We start from the raw sequence: 22686 nt of genomic DNA, 5'->3' as shown, positions 1-22686 counted from the left end.
CAGTGGCCCCAGATGACTACCCTCCCTGTGGTGGGGTTTATGGAGCAGATGGTGCAGGCAACATGGGGAACATTATGGAGATGACATTAGCAGCAATTATTCCACCATTGAGTATTAGTGTTCTACATTTTGTGATGCATGGAAACCTCTGTGTGCAGTACATCAGAATTAGAAAATCTTATAAAACAAAACCGCCAAGACGTTTGTTAGAGAGTTTGCACTTTGCCCTCATTTCTTTGAGAAAGGAAAATTATTTTCTGATCATCTTGAAATGATCCAGGGTCCCTCATTAGAACTCCTAAAAAGAGGAAGAATTCTGAGTTATTTTTCCCTTTGGCTATGAATTCAGTGATTTTTGCCTTAAATGTTTTCTCTTCTCAAGTGATTGGCAAAAAAATTCTACTGTTCTAGAAACTTCTTTAAAATATGAGAGGGATGTCAGGATGGCTCAGTTGGTTAAGCAGCTGCCTTTGGATCAGGTCATGATCACAGGGTCCTAGGATAGTCTCAATTCGGGCTCCAGGTGCAGTGGGGAGCCTGCTTCTCCCTCTGCTTGTTGCTCCCCCTGCTTGTGCTCTCCTCTCCCTCTCTCTCTGGCAAATAAGTAAATAAAATCTCTAAAAAATAAAATATGAGAACGATATGAGAATATGGGAATGATAATGTATACAAATCAATCCAAATATATATGCATGGCAAGACCCATATGTGGGCTCTTGGTCCAGCCACTGAGAGGACTTACTTGAGCACAGGGCTCATGGCTTGGGCACAAACACGCATTGTGACCCTCAGCGTGAGCCCCATGCTCAAGTAAGTCCTCTCAGTAGCTGGACCAAGAGCCCGCATATGGAACTTGCCATGCATATATATTTGGATTGATTTGTATATAATATATACATATATATTTTTATATGTATTTCTATATAATATATAACATATATTTGGATTGATTTGTATACATTATCATTCTCATATTTTATTATTTAATTTTATTTTTTCTGAAATATATATATTCATTATATAATATATTATACATTATATATTATATTATATATGTTAATATATAACATTATATATTAATATATTTATATATTATTATATACATTATATATGTGTGTGTATATATATTGGTTTTTTTGTATTGCTATCTTAAGAAAGTTTTACCAAATTAGTCGATTAGCAGCACCAATGCATTCTTTTACAATTCTGGAGGTTAGAAGTCCAAAATCAGTTTTACAAAGCAAGAATCAAGTTGCCTGCAGAGCTATGTTCCTTTGGGGAGCTCTAGGAGTGAATCCATTTCCCTGCTTTATACAGCTTCTAGAGGCTTCCCTTATTCTTTGGTTCATGGCCCCTTTCCTTTATCAAAACCCAAGTCAATCCCACATTACATTACTCTGATGTTGACTCTGCTTTCATTTATAAGGATCATTGTAATTACATTGGGCCCACCTGGATAATCCAATTTCTAGGTTCCTAAACACATCTACAAAATCTCTTTTGCTAAAAAAGGATGCACACTCATGGGTTCTGGGGATTACAATGTACGTATGTTTGGGCCATCACTCCACCCACCACAAGATATAAGATGTGCAATTAAAAGATGCTAATAATAAGTGGTAAGAGTTATATATTACAAAAAGTATATTAATGACAAAACACTGCAATGTGTAGCATATTTCCTATAAATGAATAGACAGTTCCAATGAGTATTTCCAATGATTCATTTCATATTCTGATATCAATACTTTGGTATATAGTTACATAAATAACATATGTAAGTGACAAGGTATAATTTAATAAAACAGAAACTATTGACACCACCACCTAACTTCAGAACAAGAGCATTACCAATATTAAAGATACATGTATAATCCACCCCAACCCTATTTCCCTAGTATCTCCCTTGGTAACCATGATCAAGAATTTTGTGTTTCAGGGTGCCTGGGTGGCTCAGTGGGTTAAACCCTCTGCCTTCAGCTCAGGTCATGATCCCAGGGTCCTGGGTTCGAGCCCCACATTGGGCTCTCTGCTCAGCAGGGAGCCTGCTTCTCTGCCTGACTCTCTGCCTACTTGTGATCTCTGTCAAATAAATAAATAAAATCTTAAAAAAAAAGAATTTTGTGTTTCTAATTCGCTTGTTTGCCCTTACAATTTTGATAGATAGATAGATAGATAGATAATAGAGAAAGAGAGAAAGATTGCCTGGTTTTGAGTTTTACAAAAATAGTGCCATAGCATATATATATATTTTTAAGATTTTATTTATTTATTTGACAGACAGAGATCACAAGTAGGCAGAGAGGCAGGCAGAGAGAGAGAGAGGAGGAAGCAGCCTCCTTCTACAGAGAGCCTGATGTGGGGCTTGATCCCAGAACCCTGGGAACATGACCTGAGCTGAAGGCAGGGGCTTTAACCCACTGAGCCACCCAGGCACCCCTTTCCTCATTATTTTAAATAGCAGTATCAACCCATTTCACTGCTATGTAACATCTAATTTTGTTGATATATCATAATTTATTACCTATTTTCCTGTCAATGAATGTTTGAAATGGTTTTTGTTTTTTCTACAGCTAACAGTGCTACTATAAATATTTTTGTGTTACGTCTTCTGGCACACATGTACAAGAGTTTCTTAAAGATTTATACTTAGAACTGAAATATTGGTCACTTGGTATTTGGTTTCGTTTTGTTTTTTTTAAAGATTTTGTTTATTTATTTGACAGACAGAGATCACAAGTAGGCAGAGAGGCAGGCGGAGAGAGAGGAGAAAGCAGGCTCTCCGCAGAGCAGAGAGCCCGATGCGGGGCTCGATCCCAGGACCCTGGGATCATGACCTGAGCTGAAGGCAGAGGCTTTAACCCACTGAGCCACCCAGGCGCTCCTCTCTTCAGTATTTGTATACCTAATTTATAGTACAATGTCAATCCTTCTCACCTTTCTCTACTTTCAACAGTCATGTATGTGGTATCATTTTCCTCTCTATTCATGACAACTTCTGACATCAAACTTTTTATTCTTAACAAGACTTTTGGTACAAATGTGGTATCTTATTAATGTCTAAATTTTGCACTTCTTTGCTATTAGTGGGCTTCAACATTTTTTTCACATAATTCTTGGATATTTGTGATCTTTGCCCAGTGAAATGTCTTCTTTTGACTACTTTTCTACTCAATTTTTTGGTCTTTTTCTCAATGATTAGCATGAGATCTTTTATAGCTTGGCACCAGCCAGCTGTCAGTTATACCTGTGTGGCAAATATCATCTTCCAGTATGGTTTGGCTTTTCATTATCTTTAAGGGACCTTCTAATGAATAGAATTTCTTAACATTTGACATCATAGAATTTATCAATCTTTATTTTATGTTCATTACTATTGTGCTTTTTAGAGAATTTACCCTACCTCAAAGCTATAATACTCTGCTATGTTTTCTTTCTATTTTTTTTTAACCCATCTTATTTGAACTTTCAACTCATCCAAACTTTTTTTTTTTTTTTGAGTGTTATTGTTGGGATAGAACTGAACTTTTTTGTCATAAGCAAAACAATTTATTAAAAAATTCATGTGTGCATGGCTAATCCAACTCTTCTTCCTTTAATATCAAATAAAGATTGTTTAGACTCCACATTTTGTCCCATTGGTCAGTTTGTCTGCACCAACCACAATGTTTTACAGCTTTATAATCATTTCAATCACCTGCTACAGGAAGTCCCTCTACTTCTTTCTCCTTCTGTCAGAGTGCCTTGGCTATCTGAGACCTTCAGTGATATTCTATATAAATTATAAAATTAGCTCATTAGTTTTCTCAAAAAATTGTTTTGTTCTGACAAAAATGACATTGACTCTAGCAACTAGTTTGCACATAATTGTTACCTTTACAACATTTCCTCTTTCTTTGTATAATCATGGCATCTCCCCCTATTTATTGATCTACTTAAGTTTTTAAGAAATTAGGAAATGTTCTAGGTAAAATCTCGCAGTTTTAAAGATTTATTTCTACATATCTTATGTGATCAGTCATAGCATGTGATATTGTTTTTTCAATATTTCAGTTCATTTCAACCCCATAAATTATGCATTCATAGCAATTTTTTATAGAGAAGTCTAATCATATTTGTATCGGAGTTCACCAGTTTCTTGCTCTTCATTTCTGTTTGCACTGCAGAACAGCATTCTGTGTGTTTTTTTTTTAATTCTGCCCTTCTGAAATGCATTGATTAAAAGTCCATTTTATAAATGTTCAAGAGAAAACTTTTTCTTTAATGCCTTTCTTTCAATTTGGAAGAATTAGTGAGTACACTAATCAAATTAACTCTAATATTGTCTTAATATTTTGATTATGTTAACCCACTCTATCCTGGGTTTCATTATTGATGCAAAGTCTACCACCGGTCTTGGTATTTTCCAATAAAGGTAATTATAGGGCACCTGGGTGGCTCAGTCGGTTAAGCATCTAACTCTTGGTTTTGGCTCAGGTGATGATGGGTCCTGGAATTGAGCCCTGGTCAGGCTCTACACTCAATGGAGAATCTGTTTGGGGAGTCTCTCTCTCCCTTTGCTCCTCCCTCTGCGCTCTCTCTCTCTCTCTCTTAAGTAAATAAATATTTTTTTTAAAAAGGTAATTATATACATACCATACACATGTCATACAATTCATCCTTTAAAGTTTATAATTAAATGACCTTTAGTGAACTCACACAACTGTGCAACCATCTCCACAATCATTTTTGAACATTTATTTATTGTTCACAAGGAAACCGTGTACACTTTAGCAGTCCTTCCTCACCTCTCCCCAACTAGTAATCTGCTTTCTGTCACCATAGGTTTGTCTAATGTGGACTTTTTATATATGTGGAATCATACAATACAGAATCTTTTGTGACATTTAAAAAAATATATTTTATTTATTTATTTGACAGAAAGAGACCTAGTGAGAGAGGGAACACAAGCAGGGAAGCAGGAGAAGATGAGGGAGAAGCAGGCTTCCTGCTGAGCAGGGAACCCAATGAGGGGCTCGATCCCAGGACGCTGGGATCACTACCTGAGCCTAAGGCAGGTGCTTAACGACTGAGTCATGTGACTGGCTTTTTTAGCATAGTATTTATAAGATTCACCCATGTTGCAGCTTGTATCAATACTCCATTTTGATGAATGGATAAATAGAATGTGGTGTTCCATATGATGGGATATTCTTTGGCAATAGAGGAGTGATTCTTTCAAACATATTTTCTTTGCCTTTGATATTCTACAGTTTTAATATAATGTCTTCATACGGACTTATTTTTATTTACCTTTACTTGTATGTTTGAGTTTCCTGTATCTTTGCATTAGTTTCTTTTGTTTATTCTGCAAAATTCTTGTCATTTTCTCTGTTGACTTTTGCTATTCTTTTTCATCCCTCTGGGATCTCAATTAGATGTAGATTACTTTAGACTTTCCCTTTTATCTTGAAAGTCATTTTTTCTCTCCTTTTCTCCCACTTTGCATGTGGGACATTTTCCCAGCTCTACAGTCTCCTCAAGTTCTTTGTTCAGAAGTTTCTTATATGCTTTAACATATCCATTAAGTCTTTAATTTCAATAATTGTATTTTCATTTTATTATTATTTTATTATTTTTCAAATATTCTTGGTCATTATTGGCTTCTTTTTTTTTTTTTTTTTTTTTTTTTTTTTAAAGATTTTATTTATTTATTTGACAGGCAGAGATCACAAGTAGGCAGAGAGGTGGGCAGAGAGAGAGAGAGAGAGGAAGGGAAGCAGTCTCCCTGCCGAGCAGAGAGCCCGATGTGGGGCTCGATCCCAGGACCCTGGGATCATGACCCGAGCCGAAGGCAGAGGCTTTAACCCACTGAGCCACCCAGGCGCCCCCATTATTGGCTTCTATTGCAGAATTTATCTTTTATTTCTTTAAATACATTTTACCTGTTTAATCTCATATTTTTTTTTAATTTTTTTATTTTAATAAACATATAATGTATTTTTATCCCCAGGGGTACAGGTCTGTGAATCGTCAGGTTTACACATTTCACAGCACTCATCATAGCCCATACCCTCCCCAATGTCTATTTCCCCACCACCCTCTCCCATCCCCCCTCCCCCCCGCAACCCTCAGTCTGTTTCTTGAGATTGAGTCTTTTATGGTTTGTCTCCCTCCCAATCCCATCTTTTCATTTTTTCTTTTCCTACCTCCCCCCAACCCCCCCCGCCTTGCATCTCCACTTCCTCATATCAAAGAGATCATATGATAGTTGTCTTTCTCCGATTGACTTATTTCGCTAAGCATGATACCCTCTAGTTCCATCCACGTCGTTGCAAATGGCAAGATTTCATGTCTTTTGATGGCTGCATAGTATTCCATTGTGTATATATACCACATCTTCTTTATCCATTCATCTGTTGATGGACATCTAGGCTCTTTCCACAGTTTGGCTATTGTGGACATTGCTGCTATAAACATTCGGGTGCACGTGCCCCTTCGGAGCACCACGTTTGTATCTTTAGGATATATACCCAGGAGTGCAATTGCTGGGTCGTAGGGTAGCTCTATTTTCAGTTTTTTGAGGAACCTCCACACTGTTTTCCAGAGTGGTTGCACCAGCTTGCATTCCCACCAGCAGTGTAGGAGGGTTCCCCTCTCTCCGCATCCTCACCAGCATCTGTCATTTCTTGACTTGTTAATTTTAGCCATTCTGACTGGTGTGAGGTGGTATCTCATTGTGGTTTTGATTTGTATTTCCCTGATGCCGAGTGATGTGGAGCATTTTTTCATGTGTCTGTTGGCCATCTGGATGTCTTTCTTGCAGAAATGTCTGTTCATGTCCTCTGCCCATTTCTTGACTGGATTATTTGTTCTTTGGGTATTAATCTCATATTTTTGATGTGGAGTTTCCAAGTCTGCATCTCCTCATGTCTACTTTCTTTTGTCTGTAGTAAATTATTATTGGTTATAAACATATATTTGGTTGAACTTTATCTATGATATTCTTGAGGAACTAATTAATGAATCCTTAGTCACAGGTTCAGTTTTTCCATCTTGTGGTGGTGCAAGACTCAGTTTCCCAGTCTAGGCATTTGTATTTGCTTACCACTACTGCTTTTACTTTGGCGTTAGCTCACTCTTATTTTTGTTACTATTTTTGTCTTTGAAGAATCCCTTTATATTCTTGTAAGACAGCAAACTTTTTAAAAGAGTATATTTTTTCCATTATCCATAAAATAATATCTAGGAGAAATGCCCATCTATGTGTCTGTCTACCATTATCTTGGAAGCATACGTCCTTTATAAATACATTTTTCATCTATATCTACATCTATGTCTGTATTTCCTGCACATCAAGTCGTTTTTTCTCACACTCCTTATTCTATTTTATTTTTTGAAAGAAGACTAACACCAAGTAAAAATCAGTAAAGTTCTTATTTTCATAATATACTCCTTCCATATCCCCTGTTTTCATTCTTGTTGTGTTCCATTCCCTTTCCTCCAGATTGTTTGCCTGGAGGTGACAGGCATTATGCATAATTCAACTTTATAACCTTCAGCACATTGCCTGTTACACAGAAGCTATTCAATATATATCAAATAAAAAAAATAAATTATAATACTTAAAGTCGACCTAATTCCTGTATTAATCATACAAAAATACAGTGATTACTGGATTTTGTGTCAAAATACAGGAGACATTTTATTATGTTCCCAATGTTTGCCTAGTTAACTTTTTTTTTCATTTTGAAAACCAAGCTCAATTAGATTTTCCTCAGGAAATCTTCCCTGATCCTTCCACCTTGGTCCCTAGTAGCTATAATTTCTTTATGTTTCCATAGCATGCTGTGCGTGCCTCCAATATAGCACTTATAATGTGGAAAGATAATTGTCTGTTTATGATCTACCTTCTACAACATAATGAACAATTTGACAGCAGAGACCATTTTTCAATATTGTATCATCAGCACTGAACTAAATTCCAGATTGGCAATATGTGATAAACAGTTGTTGAATGAATCTAAATAAATTTGAGACTAACATTGGTCTTTTTAATGTGAATAAATTCTATTGAACTTTTAGTGAAAATAAATGATCTATCTCATGCTCAAATATATGCAGGTGTCATTGAGCATATACACTTTACTTTCACAGAAAATAATTGAATAATAATGTAGCATGACAAAATTTGTGTCAAGTTAAGAATTGCATAATTTTCAAATAAATTTCTAATAACTTAATAAGGCTAAATACCATTCTCTAATAAGAGCATCAATAGCATCGACAATTTTAAAAACAGTAAAAGAAACTGAATTTTTTAACCTGAATAAAGTATCTTTTTGAAAGATTAATTAGTATCCTAATTGCTGAATTTGTAAAACCATTTTTATTAAATAACATTATAAATAAGAAAGGCAGTGATAGTTTCCACTATAATCATCATTTTAGATTAAAATGTTTGCAATCATTGGAAAGCATTCAAGATGTTTAGAAAAAATATTCTAGTTAGTGATATTATTTATTTTTGTTCTATTTTGTGATATTTTAATAATAAAAGTATTTTTAATATTATCTTCTGAAAATATTCCTAGCATATTCATTCTTAAGAATACTTTATACCCCTAATTTTTGCACAGATCTATTGAAACATAATGAAAAAAAAGTTTAATTATACTAAATAAATCAACACAATTAAGTTTTTTGCCAGTTGCATGATTCCATATGTTCTAGACTCTAAGCGATCACATGAAAAATTATTTGTGTAAGAAGAATGCATCATCAAAACAAAGGAGCAAAGGAAAGAAAAAAGAGAGAGAGAGAGAAACCAAGAAATAGACTCTTGGGGCACCTGTGTGGCTCATCCATTAAGGCGCTGCCTTTGGCTCAGGTCATGATTCCAGGGTCCTGGGATTGAGTCCTGCATAAGGCTCCCTGCTCAGTGGAGAGCCTGCTTCTCCCTCTCCCTTTGCCTACTGCTCTCTGCCCACTTGTGCTCTCAATCTCTCTCTCTCTCTGTCAAATAAATAAATACAATCTTAAAAAAAAAAAGAGAGAAAAAAGAAACAGACTCTTAACTGTAGAGAATAAACATGGGAGAGGTGGAAGTGGAAATGGGTGACATAGGTGATGGGAATTAACGATGGCACTTGTGATGAGCATCAGGTGTAGTATGGATGTATTGAATCACTGTATTATACACCTGAAATTAATATTGCACTCTATGTTAACTGTACTGGAATTTAAATAAAAACCTAAAAAAAAGAAAAATGTGTCATATCGCTATTGGAATGGTGATTAAGAAGAATACTAGAAAATGCATAAAATTCATTCAGTGAAGATGAAAAATGCAAAAACACACAATATAATTTCAACTACATGAAAATGTGTAGGATAAAGAAAAGAAAAAAAAAGATATCAAGGTATCAATAATGATAGTATTATAGAGACCTGTTTCCTTTACTCTGTAAGGACACAGTCGAAAACCACTTGCATACATCACCAGTACAGAAATGTGGCCACTAGTCCTACAGAGGCAGTGTGTGTGTGTACATGTATGGGGAAGTGGTGGAGGAGGAAAGAGGAAGACAGGCACCGAGACAGAAAAGAAACAAAGAAACAAAGAGAGGACAGGGCAGAAGTAAGTAAGAAGGCAGGAAGAAAAGGACGAGAAGTGGGAGAAGTCTGCGGATTGGAAATTACCTGAAAACACCAGGGAACTTCAAACTTATAGACCAGAGGGAAAAGAAGCACTTTACAACTTCTATTAACATTTAATGATGATTTTCCCTACTTTTTCCCTAATTAGTCATTTTAGTTAGTTTCTAGCAATCCTATACTCCCCTATAGAGCCAAAGATGAATATTGTATTCTATGTTATTTTAGGTGCTACATCTAGCTGTGACTTTTACTAACTTTGGTCTTTCCCCAGGGTACCCATTATGGAGAAATGACAACTTGGTATCTAGTAGATTTAATTGGATAACATTTAGGTATAAGGTGTGTGTAATTTCCCATCAGTAAGGATGTTAATCAGTAACCCCAAATGCCTTAAAAAAAAACAAACAAAAACAAACAAACAAACAACATCAACAACAACAACAACAAAACCCACAAACATAAACCACATAAACCCAGAATCTTTGCATTAGTTTACAAAACAGTTGTTTTGCATGCAAGACAATCATAACAGGCAATATATAATGCCGGCAATGTATCCTTTAAAGCTCTGAAACCAGAATGTATTGGTCTGGATTACAACTATGCCTCCTATTAGCTTTGTAATCATGTTGAAGTTACTTGGCTTATCTTGGTCCCACAGTCCACATCTGTAAAACGGTGCAGATAATAACACCTAACTCATAGATTTGCTATGAGGATGGCAGGAGGAATCCACAAAGCAACTAGTACAACATGTGGCACAAAGTGAGAGGTAAGCAACAATATTTACCATTATAGAAAAGGTCCCTGGAACACAAACCTATTATATAGAGAGATGAGGGGGATGGGCATTGAATAAAAACAGGAAATACAGAAATACATAAATTTTGAAATGCAAAATTTAATACAAAGAGTTAATGATAAGCTTATCATACGGGTTTGAAAATTTTCCGTATTATTCACCAGGTTCAACATTACAATTATCTAACCCAAATTCTTATGTGGCATATCAAAATGCCCCTATTATTTCAAAAACTAATTTATAAACAGAAAATACAACCAAATTTGTATTTAATATGAATTTTTATTTTGAGGATCTAAAAGCTAATATTTAATGAGTGCAGTTCTAAGTACTTCATATGGATCAATCCAATGCTTGCAGCCACCCCCACGAGAGGAAGCACTATTATAACCATCCCTATTTTAAGGAAGAAAAAACAAGATACAGGGAGATTAGAAAGCTATCTCACTGCAAGAGCTGAGATTTGATCCCAAGAAGACTGAGTCTAGTCTTCATATAATAGTCTAGTTGATATAATAGTTGATATAATAATAATGAGTCTAGTTCATATAATAGTTCATATAATGGTTCATATAATAGTATATTAGTATATAGTATATGAACCATTATAAAATTTGCCTAATTGAATTATTTTTTGTACCTCACAATGTAAAATTTCAAATATAAGGTCTATTACTTACTATGTCATGTATAGATGGAATTTGAACTAGATTTTAATGGATACTTACTTTCAAAACCAAACATGATATATAACTTTACTTTGTCAACAAAATATTTTCTTAAAACATTAATTTAAACTAATTAGAATAAAGTGTATCATTCTATTATAATAATAACAATAATTTTAGACTTCTGAAATGTCAAAATTAGTCTTTCTATAGCATGAAATAATAACTATATTTCATCACTGTTACTTTACAGTATTAATAATATACTAATATGGTATAACATATACATTAAGTATATAACATATAGTTAACATATAACTAATCAGTTATTTTTCTTAGCAGGCATCATTATAACTGGATTTGATTAAAGCATCTCCTCCCGTGATTAAGGCAGAGAGAAACTGACTTCAGTCTAGTAGATAGGGATGGTATTAATACAGTATAACATATAACAAATATTATTTGTTATGAAACATGAAAAAATGATGAAAAAGTAAGATTAACTTCTGAAGGTCTTACTGCAAAAGGAGTTGGTAGAGAAAAGAATCATTAAATGTCTCTGTCCTAAAGTTTTATGAATCCATATAAAAGTCAACTCAGTTGCCTTATAAGACATATCAATGAGTTCAATAGATGTCTAAATTTCAGAAATGGAAATATAAATATTTATTTCATTTTCATATATATTATCTAATATTTATTATTGTCTTTTTTTTACTCACTTATAACCTTTCTATATTTTCGCCCTTATAGGGCATAGCTCAGGTGAACAGGGAAAATTCCATCAATGAAATGATCAGACTTTATGTATGTTTTGCATTTTAAGAATAATTATATTTTAAACCAACTTTAGTAAGTCTGTTTTAGAATTTTTTGCATGTGCTGCATATACATCCATTATCTCTATTTTGCAAAATTTTTCCTGCTTTAGTTCCTGGTCTTTTAGTATAGGCAAGTTATTTCAAACCAAGTTACAAGGATTTCTTTTAGGTGGCATTATTTGACTGCCATTTAATTTACTCTATTTACACAAATGATCAGGACTCACAAATTATGTTGGTTGCCTAGTATAAATGGGATACACCAGCTTTGAGGGTTAAGTTTTGAAAATTTATTTTCAAAATGCTGAATTTTGTTGTTTAATAGGGTAGTTTCCCAGAACAATGGTCATTTGCAGACAATTGAAAACCCAAACTTCAAGAACAGTTAAAACCTTAGTTTCTAGGTTTTCAGGAGATGGTCATTTTTGTTTTGTCAGTTTTGTTTTGGACCCTGATCCTAAACCAAAGACCTAAGTATGTTAGTAAACAAAGATATTTCTGGTTATTCACAGAAAGAACACAATGGATATAGGATAACATTTGGCCTTGATGACAGGTGACAGTTGATTTCTGCCTTGTGTGATTTAGAAACAGAAACTGAAGAACACCTGGGTGGTTTTTGTTTTTGTGTTTTTGTTGTTGTTGTTGTTTTTCTGTTTTGCTTTGTCTTTTAGCGCATTCCTGTAGCAAAAGTTATTCCTGGAAGATCTGAGATTCTGTCTATAAAATTTATCGCTAAACCAATAGCATAAGATAAGGAGATACAACTAAATTTAATTACACATACTGTAGCTTAAAAGTACTTTTATTTTAGCCTCACAGTGGGGAACACTTGCAGACTGTCTCAATTATATATAAATATAAATATATATATATGTACATATATACACACACACACATATATATATGTGTGTGTGTATATATATATATATATATATATATATATATGTATCTTAAGAATCAGTCCAAAGGAAATTCCTGACTTGTCAGTTATTTTTCCTAGCAGGCATCATTATAACTGGAGTTGCTTTCATCTTCTTCTATGGTTAAGGCAGAGAGAAACCTACTTTAGTCCAATCACCTATTCCTTTGGCAGTAAATTAGGGCTGAGACACAGACTACAGAGCAGTAAGCAATGCAAGAACTGGTCACCAACCAGGGAGCTATGCTTCTTGGCCAACTGAACTCTAGGCTAAGGGAGGGTGACCTGTCTTCGGCTGGTAGAAGCTTGTTCATATATCCCCATTTACAGGTTCTGCAGATCTTTGTGGTTGGTGGGATTTCCACAATATCGTGAACTTTGTGGTAAAAAGCTGAAGTGACTCTGTTCATTGTCACTTTGGAAGATACATGGGGCACCTAGCAAGCAGAAAAAAATATTATCTGGTATGTAAACTCAGTTGCAGTTAGAAGATAAGGGTCTCCGTGCACAAATAATAATCAAGAGAACATATAGATTTGTAATATTTACTACTTCAAATTTGACCTCCCTACAAGAGAAGCAGTGTACCAGGTCTGATATTATGGAAACATTCCTTGTGATTGCTTGGTTATTATATTCTGTTAACTGGCCATTTGGTTTTTAAGGAATAAAAAAAGATGAAAACTGGTGTTCAGTTTCTCTGAATATTTCCAGCCTTGGCTATTTTCCATGGAAATGAAATCTTCCTCAAATGTTCACTTCATTCATGCTTATAACGAAGTCTCAATGTTTAATTTATTCACTCATTTCAAAAATCTAATGGGAAAATTGTATTTATAAAGTCAAAGTTAGTGCTTATAGTTCATATATGTACAAAACTCACGCATACAACTGGCTATGAATCTATGTCATTCTATACATTAGCCCAGAAATTGTGAGCAAGAATTTGATTGAAATCTTTGACTCTTCCCCTTTTTAAGTCAACTATGAGTAGTCTAATCAGGAAAACTCTTTAGTCGAATCTTCTTAAAGGATTACTGGCAATAATATCCCTTTATCATTATTTCATTATTTCAAAATCACCTTTTATTTTTTCCAAATCACCTGTTTCATGGAACTTACATGCTATATTAAACATGAGGAAATGTATCTTCATTGTAAAGAAGCAAATATAATCACTTTTATAAAACAGCTTTCAAGGAAATTTCACTAAATGCGTTCTGGATGCTATTGGATATCTACTGAAAGGAATGGTTCTAGAAAATAAATGCAAAGATGAAAATATTTTACTTCAAGTGTCTCATAGCAATCCAACATTTTATTCTGACAAACCAGGAAAGTGAAATTTGAATGGAATGGCAAAATATAAGCATAATAAAATTGTACTCTTCTGTGACCTCTTCTTTGGAGACATTTAGATCACTAAAAACATGGGCAAAGCCTTGTAACTAAAATGACTTTCGTCAGTAGTAATGAGTGAGGATGGTGGGGTATGGAAAGCTCACAAGGATGTCAGTGGCTTTTGCTAAAATTCAGAAGTGCCCAAAGAATAGCACATAAGATTCTGAACTTTTAAAGCAGTTTTTTTTTTCTTTCTTTCTTTCTTTTATCATAGGATTACAGAGTGAATATCTTTCTTCGTCAGAAATGGAATGATCCTCGCCTTGCATATAGTGAATACCCTGATGACTCTTTAGACCTAGACCCTTCCATGCTAGACTCCATTTGGAAACCCGATTTGTTCTTTGCTAATGAAAAGGGTGCCAACTTTCATGAAGTTACTACAGACAATAAATTGTTACGAATTTTCAAGAATGGAAATGTTCTTTATTCAATAAGGTGAGTCATAGACAAATCCCTGATTCCAGTGAAATACTGTGGTTTTTTTTAAATGAATGTTTTGAGATTTTTGAGTAAGTGCTATCATTGTTCTTCTGGAGTTCCTCTAATATACCATTTCCCAAATATGTCCAATCACCAATAATAGACCCAAGTTCCAGATCTAGAACTTGTATGAGTAATTCTTGAAAATCCATTTTTTAATTTATTTTTTATATTTTAAAGATTTTATTTATTTATTTGACAGAGAGAGACATAGCAAGAGAGAGAACACAAGCAGGGGGAATGGGAGAGGGAGAAGCAGGTTTCCCAGTGATCATGGAGCCTGATGTGGGGCTTGATCCCAGGACCCTGGGATCATGACCGGAGCCAAAGGCAGAGGCTTACTGACTGAGCCACCCAGGTGCCCCAAAATCCATTTTTTAGAAAATAAGTGGCCCAGCCTCTTAATATCAGCAAAATTGGTGGACAGTTTAAAGGCAAATTGAATGATAGCTGATTCATACACTGTGATTATATTTTTACAGATGCATACTTCTTTAAAATATTTGTTGGTGAAGAAATATTTGGATTTACTTGTCTGGGATTCATTTTCCACAAATTATTTTTCAGATATTTGTATCTTTTTTATCTCCTTGGGGTTCTCTGGTCATTCTTTAGTAAAGATCTTATTTACATTTCAGTTATTTATAATGCATTTCTCAGAAGACTATATAGCTTTTAAAAATACAAAAACATAACTAATTAATACCAAATTATAAACACTGATATTAAAATTTCTTGACTGGTGAACTGGAGAGCTCATTCAACTTTGTCTGTTTATTAAGTATTAAACAGGTGTAAAATCAATAAATAACAGTTGAAAGGATGTATTTGATGATTTGTGTCACACCTGAGAAATATTCTAAAATAAAATTACTTTCTTAAAACATCCGTAATTTATTTTCTTTATTTAGTTTATAGGTAAGTTATGGATATTTCATTGTTTATATCAAGTCCTATTGGATTGGAAAATGGTGCCATGCATTATGAATTGCTTATGTTTCTTGGCAACATTTTTGAGAAAAGTTATGAAATGATTCGGAATTGCCTCTTTTGTCTTTCAGTATGAGTTCAGATGAAACAGATGTCTCTTAGCTCCTTGTTTTCGTTTGTTACAACCATGCTCACTTAATCAGAATAAATTCATTTTTGTGAGTGGTTTTTAGAAATCTCATAGGACTTTAAAATCTTCAAATGGCAGTTTCTTTGTTAACAAAAGTTGTGCTAGAAAAAAAAAATTCTCACTCAATTTACAAATGGAACATCTGTGATGTTTCATGAGAGACCTGGCTTTCTTGCTTGTTTAAAGACTGTCCTGGAAATCCTGATCGATTGAACTTATCCATTTATTCGTATTTCCTTCTTAAACCTCCTAAAACAAAGAAATAAACCTAGTAAGGAATAAAAAAGGCATTAATACACAGGAGGTTGAAAGTAATGGGAAAGACGACAGTGACAGATGAGCGATGATGACATATTTTAGGACGCTGGAAAATGAATACATTGTGAAAACTGACTTAACAGGCACAACTGAAATCTGAGCTACAGAGAGGGACCCCAAAAGGAAGAAAATAATATCCTCAAACTTTTAGAAATTTAAGGTATCTAGGACTTTAGAAAGTGGAAGCTAGATAAGAAAGAAAAGGACAAGAATTGATTTAAAATCTGCAGAAAGGAGACAGAGCTTTCTATTCCTGAGTTTCTTGTCCATGTCCTTCAGACTAGGAACTACTTTTTTTTTTTTTTTTTTTTTTTTTTTTTTTTTTTTTTTGCCATCTGGAATGAGCAGAAAGAGGATGGAAAACCTGGGGGAGGTTCTACCATGAGCTTTAAGAGTAGACCAGGCACAGCTGACATCTGTCATGGGGCATTATACTAAGAAAATGGAGATTACATGATGTTTGCACACTGTATGGTGAAATGTTCGTTCTCCCTAAAATGCTGAAAGCCAGTCCTAAACCTCTTCTATTGAGCAGTAGTCAGAAGAATGTACCTCTGAGAAAATATCTACAGATAGGACAATTGGGGAACCACCAAGAAAAAATCGGCACGGTCATGTTATTACCCTACTGTTAAGCCCATTACTCAGTGAACCATCTGCTACTGAGTTCCAAAAGGTTTTTCTTACCTTATTTTTAAATAAAAACAGACATCTGAGAACACTCTGTAATAGTAACGATCAAAAAAGAAGCAGAGGCCATGGAATGCTTGGGTGGCTCAGACAGTTAAGCGTCTGCCTTCTGCTCAGATCATGATCCCAGAGCCCTGAGACTGAGTCTCTTGTTGGGCTCCCAGCTCAACGGGGAGTCTGCTTCTCTCTCTCCCTCTGCCTCTCCCCCTGCTTGCGCCCTCTCTGTCACTCTTTGTTTCTCAAATGAGTACATAAAATCTTAAAAAAGAAAGAAAAAAGCAGAGGCCAAAAGAAACACACAGAGGAAATAAAGAGAAAAGAGGAGAAAATTAAAGAAAGAGAAAAGGATTGACTCGAGAAAATACGGAGAGCAGAAGAGACCATTAAAAAAAAAAATCTCTGGACAGATGAGATAACTACATGCATGAAATAAGAAAGGAATAAAAGGAATCATTCAGAGCATAACAGGAGCAAAGAATAAAGCAAAGTGAGAAAAAGAATCAGTAGAATATTTGGAAGATGAAGTGAAGACATCTCCCAAAAAGTAGAATCGAGATACAAAGAAATAGAGGAGAAAGAATGTGAAAATCAGCACATCAACACAGAGGTTTAATATCTGATTAGAAAGAAAAAAGAGAAAAAACAGAGATTTCCATGAAAAACAAGGAATTGATAGTTTGCCTGCTGCAATGACTATTTGAAAGGGACATTGTAGCTCTGATAGGGGGGTTGTTGAATTTGTAGCTCTGATAGAGAATTTGTTGATTATTGAAATGAGACAATTATTAGTACTAGGGAAAACAAAATGCTACATGAGAGTTATAATTATAGCAAACAACTATGCTTAACCATGAATAGTAATTAATTATTCATAACATGTAAACACTGAATATTAATTTAACCATAAATATTTATGTAACTAAATTTTGAGTATTATGGGAGAATTAAGTACACAAAGTGTGGTATAAAAGACATCTTTTCCTTGTTAGAAATAATAGACAATTTCACAAACTTAAAAAATCAAGCATAATATAATAGCAATTGAGATATATGACTATAAATCGTTGACAAGTGTCTAAAGAGAGGCTGCCACCAGGGAGCTAGAAATGAACTGAGGGTAGGATGGAGAGGTCAAAAATACACTGTGTTTTTTTTTTCTTTTTTAATGCTTTCTATAGTGTTTTAACTTCTAGTCTCAGTTTTGTTTTGTTTTGTTTTGTTTTGTTTTGTTTTGTTTGCTTCCAGAGTTTATTCTCAGTTTTTTGGTGTTTGAACTTCTAAATGATATCCATGAATTGTACTGATAAATTTTTAAATAAAGTCCTTTTCAAGGGAGGGCTCTGGAGCCAGATACGTAACTCTTAGATGTTCCAAGTTGGGATTCGGTTTTACCTTACTTATAAAATTAGCTTGTTACTTTTTTTATGGACTCTGACAGAAGACACAAGACTCTGGGTCAGAGATAAAGGAATATATTATTTACCACAAGCAACACGAGCATCAGTGAATTGATCTAATTTCTCCCTTGCCCTCAACTTTCACTGGAACACTGGATCAGGGTAACACACTGTGTATCTGTGTCCCAGCTGTGGAACACTGAGCTTGGGGAATCCACTGCCTTTATTATAAGCAGTAAGCAAGCCTCCTCTTTGTCCAGAAGGACGACATTATCTCAACTCTCAAAATTAGCAGCTGTATAAACAACCCGGAAAAATGGCTCAGGTAAAAGAATAGTCTGGGCCTTACAGTCTTGGTACACCCAACAAGAGGTAGGTGTACCAAAATGCACAGAGACGCATGGATGACTGTCTCTCCCAAACCATATCCAGGCTCTATGACTTACCAGCTGTGATTTGGGGCAAGTTTGTGGGTGAAAGTCTCATTTTTCTTATATGCATGATAATAATTACCTTGAGCCTGAAATAATGTATGTAAAGCACATAGCATAGTGCCAGGCATACAACAGACAGTTAAGTTGTTGTGTCTTCCTCAAAACAAAACAAAACAAACAAAACAAAACAAAAAAACCCCCAAAAAGTGCAAGTGCTGGTATTTTCCAGAATCTATAAAGTAGCACTCTATGGACACTTGTAAGTTATTAATGTAAGTTTCCATTTTGTCACTTGTAAAAGGGGGATTGCAAAATCCTCATCATGAGGTTAGGCCTCCACCTTCGGCTCACGTCATGATCTCAGGATCCTGGGATTGAGCCCTGCATCGCATCAGGCTCTCTGCTCGGCAGGGAGCCTGCTTCCCCCTCTCTCTCTGCCTGCCTCTCTGCCTACTTGTGATCTCTGTCTGTCAAATGAATAAATAAAATCTTTAAAAAAAAAATCAAATAACAGGAAGAAATTTTAGATAAAAAAATGCTTTGCAGAGCAACTTGTCAAAGATCATAACACAATTTCAACTTTTATTTAAAGTAAATATAATCACTCTTTCTTTGAAATTCAGTTGTGAAAAGAATTTAGACTTACTTATATAATGTGTATTTATTTTTGGAACATAAATTTTTAATAGATAAAGCAAACTTATCAACAGATGCTTTTTAAGGTGTTGTTTATTCAAGGGCAATCAATTTTCAATACCATAAAATAGATGTTGTGAGGAGAATTTTGCGTGTTTGTGATTATGCATATTTTCTGAAGAGGTCCTTAGCTTACAGCAGCTTCCTGAAGGAACCGTCCGTTGACAACACAAAGATTCCTGTGGTGATGGGTTGACAAGCTTTAAAATCATCTCTAAAAGCAGATTTCAACAAAATTCCAGATTAGAACATTAGCTGCAATCTCCCGTCTAGTGCACCAGCAATCTAATCTCTCCTGAGTTTTTTGATCTTTATAGAATCATAATAAAATACCAAATCACTCAAGTAAATATATAAAATCCATGGGGAATCTCCTTATATTTTCTAAAGTTTAACTTCATTTCACTAATTTGGGGGGAAGAATCATTTATGCACCTTTTGCTTTAAGTGTAATACTACTGAATGAAATAGGTCATTTCTTGTATTATATAAATATAAAGTTGGAAAAATCATTTCATTAAAAAGCCGTTTTCATGAAAAATGTTTCAATGCCTTTGAAAGGCAGTATACTTAATGGTTAAGGGTGTAGAATTTAGAGCTGGGCTCCCAGATTTGCAAATTCAGCCCTATTGATCTCTTCCTTGTAATGCCACTGGAGTTGACCTCTTAGTTTGCTCATCTATAAAATAAGGTAATACTGTTTACCTGTCTTGTAAATTTGTAGTAGGGGAGTAAGTTGAGAAATTGTAAAGTATTTGAATAGTGTCTACTACATAGTAAGTTCAATAGATGTATTACCCCTATTATATTACAGATAATATTGCAAAGCTGATAATTAATCAAGAGGTCATTGTTCAGGGTCCTGGGTGGTAGAGTTGGTTGATCAACCAATTCTGGTTTTGACCCAGGTCATGATCTCAGGGCCGTGGGATAGAGCCCTATGTTGGGCTCTGCATTGAGCACAGGGTCTGCTGGAGATTCTCTCTGCCCCTCACACTCATGCTTTCTCTCTCTCTCTCTCTCTCAGATAAATAAATGAATCTTTAAAAAAAGAAGAGAGAGGTAATTTTTCTTATTGCATTAAACTTAGAAATATTAGGAACTAATAAAGATATTTCTCAGTTTCATAAAGAAGCAAAAATGGAGTCAGAAAAGTTTTTTTTTTATTTAAATATATATACTTAATTAATGATTGAGATAGGCACCATACTCTAGGCATTGCTTGTTCAAAAATGGGCAATACTGGAGAACCTGGGTGGCTCACTCATTTAAGCATCTGCCTTCCACTCAGTTCATGATCCCAGGGTCCTGGGATCCAGCACCATATCTCTACATCCCCAGCTTCTCCTTCTTCCTCTGCCTCCTTCTCCCCCTGCTAGTGTGCTCTCTCTCTCTCTCTCTCTCTCTCTCAAATAAATAAACAAAATCTTTTAAAAAATGGACAATACCTCCATTTTAATCAGGTCAACTGTTCATAGATTATAGTCATCTATTTTAACATTACTACTTCACTAAGCCAAGCCAAGACTTTTTAAGAGAAAATAAAGAACACCATATCCTGTTTATGTGTCTTGTCTCAGAAAGAGAACTTAGTGTCCTTGCTTACACAAGAAGATACTCATTTCCAAAACAGTAGAATGTGATTAATTGCCTTTTGATTTAGCTTTCTTTTGATGTGGTCAGAGCATATCTTTAATTTATATATAATGTTTTGATGAAGAAATTTAGTTCACACCCATCAGGTTGACAAGTATTTTTTCACCCATATGTTGTTAAAGAGGTAATTGTACAACATTTTAAACAAAAGAAAGAATGTCAATAAACAGATGTTTTTTAGGATATGATTTATGACAGAAGTTCTACAAACAGTGATTTTCTTTGCCAAATAATTCCTTTCAAGCCCTTCTCTTTTAAAGAATTATGTAATGTCTCTCATTTTGTGCCAAAAAAATAGTCAGGATATGAATTTGACATCACATGCATGGTGAGAGCTTGGAAAAGATTCTGAGAATGCTATTCGCTTCCATACAAAAGGTCACAGAATTAATTCTCCAAGCCAACATTTGAAACTGGCTGTCCTGAGAGCCTTGGATGTTTGGAAAATTAATGTGCCTATGTTCAAAATATACTTGTGCATACACTTCTAATGAACCCTTTCACAAGAGAGAGAACATTGTGTCCACCTCATTTTACAGTTGCCTTTTTCCAGAAAGAACTTTGTAAATCTAGAGGATCATACTCACAGGATCACTTAACTTAGCTGAATCACAAGAAATTGCTCTTTAAGAATGAACCATATGAATTATTTTAGTGTGTTATGGACTCTGACTTGAAGGAATTGTCAAATGATCCTCGTGGGACTCTAAAAAATTCAGCGGCTTCACATGTCTGTCTGTTTATATATCTCAAATTATGTTAATTGGGCCTCACCAAGAGCATTCACCGTAGAACATGCATTATTATAACTTTAGGTCTATGGTCTACATGAAAATGCCATTTTGGAGAATGTGGTTACTCTTGATAGTGCTGATGATTATTTTTTTGTTAAAGTTTAAAGAGGTTTTATATGTGATTTAAAAAAAATTAAACATTTATTTATTCATTTTAGAGAGAGAGGGGGAGAGAGAACATGAGTGGGGGCAGGTGCAGGGGAGAGAAAATCTTCAGCAAGCTGGGTCCCACTATCCATGAGACCATGACATGAACAAAAGCCAAGAAGAGTCCAATGCTTAACCAATTGAGCCCCCTGGGCACCCCGACTTTATATGTGATCTAACTGAGTCATCTTTGTGCTCATCCTATGTAATTCAGGGATGGGGAAGATGGAGGAGTCTGGAGGTGGCAGAATACTAGTAATCCTTAATGGCTAATATTTATTGAGTGTTTACTATGTGTCAGATACTTGCCTAAGCACTTTACGTGTATTAACTTATGTATTGCTCACAATGTTTCTTCAGAGAAAGTACTATGATTACTTTCATTTTGGAGATGAGAACCCTGAAATTTAGTGAAGTGAAGTAATTTATCTATGGTCACATTTTAGTTTAGGTAAAAAAACAACAACAAAAAAACAAACAAAAAAAAAACACCTCAGGTGCTCACTGTTTTGCTGAATTTCAATGGGAATACTTTAAACTTTTTTTTTTTTTTAAAGATTTTATTTATTTATTTGACAGAGATTACAAATAGGCAGAGAGGCAGGTGGAGAGAGAGGAGGAAGTAGGCTCCCCGCTCAGCAGAGAGCCCTACCCAGGGCAGGACCCTGGAATCACCACCAGAGCTGAAGGCAGAGGCT

At 34.8% G+C, this 22686-nt stretch overlaps 1 protein-coding gene across 2 annotated transcripts in view; it reads left to right on the top strand.

The window, feature by feature from the left end:
- GLRA3 (glycine receptor alpha 3) overlaps positions 1-22686 on the top strand; it is a gene marked incomplete at both ends in the record, with an annotated part of 181118 nt that overhangs the window by 91258 nt on the left and 67174 nt on the right. For both annotated transcript variants that reach the window (XM_080797670.1, XM_080797669.1), the window contains one exon: positions 14468-14691. In XM_080797670.1, the coding sequence (XP_080653796.1) occupies positions 14468-14691 (224 nt within the window). The remainder of the gene's footprint in view (positions 1-14467; positions 14692-22686) is intronic.

Source organism: Martes martes (assembly GCF_963455335.1).
Source record: "Martes martes genome assembly, chromosome: 2".
In the NCBI taxonomy this organism is placed as follows: Eukaryota; Metazoa; Chordata; class Mammalia; order Carnivora; family Mustelidae; genus Martes; species Martes martes.
Note: the sequence above shows the minus strand (reverse complement) of the source record. Positions and strands in the feature narration are given on the sequence as shown.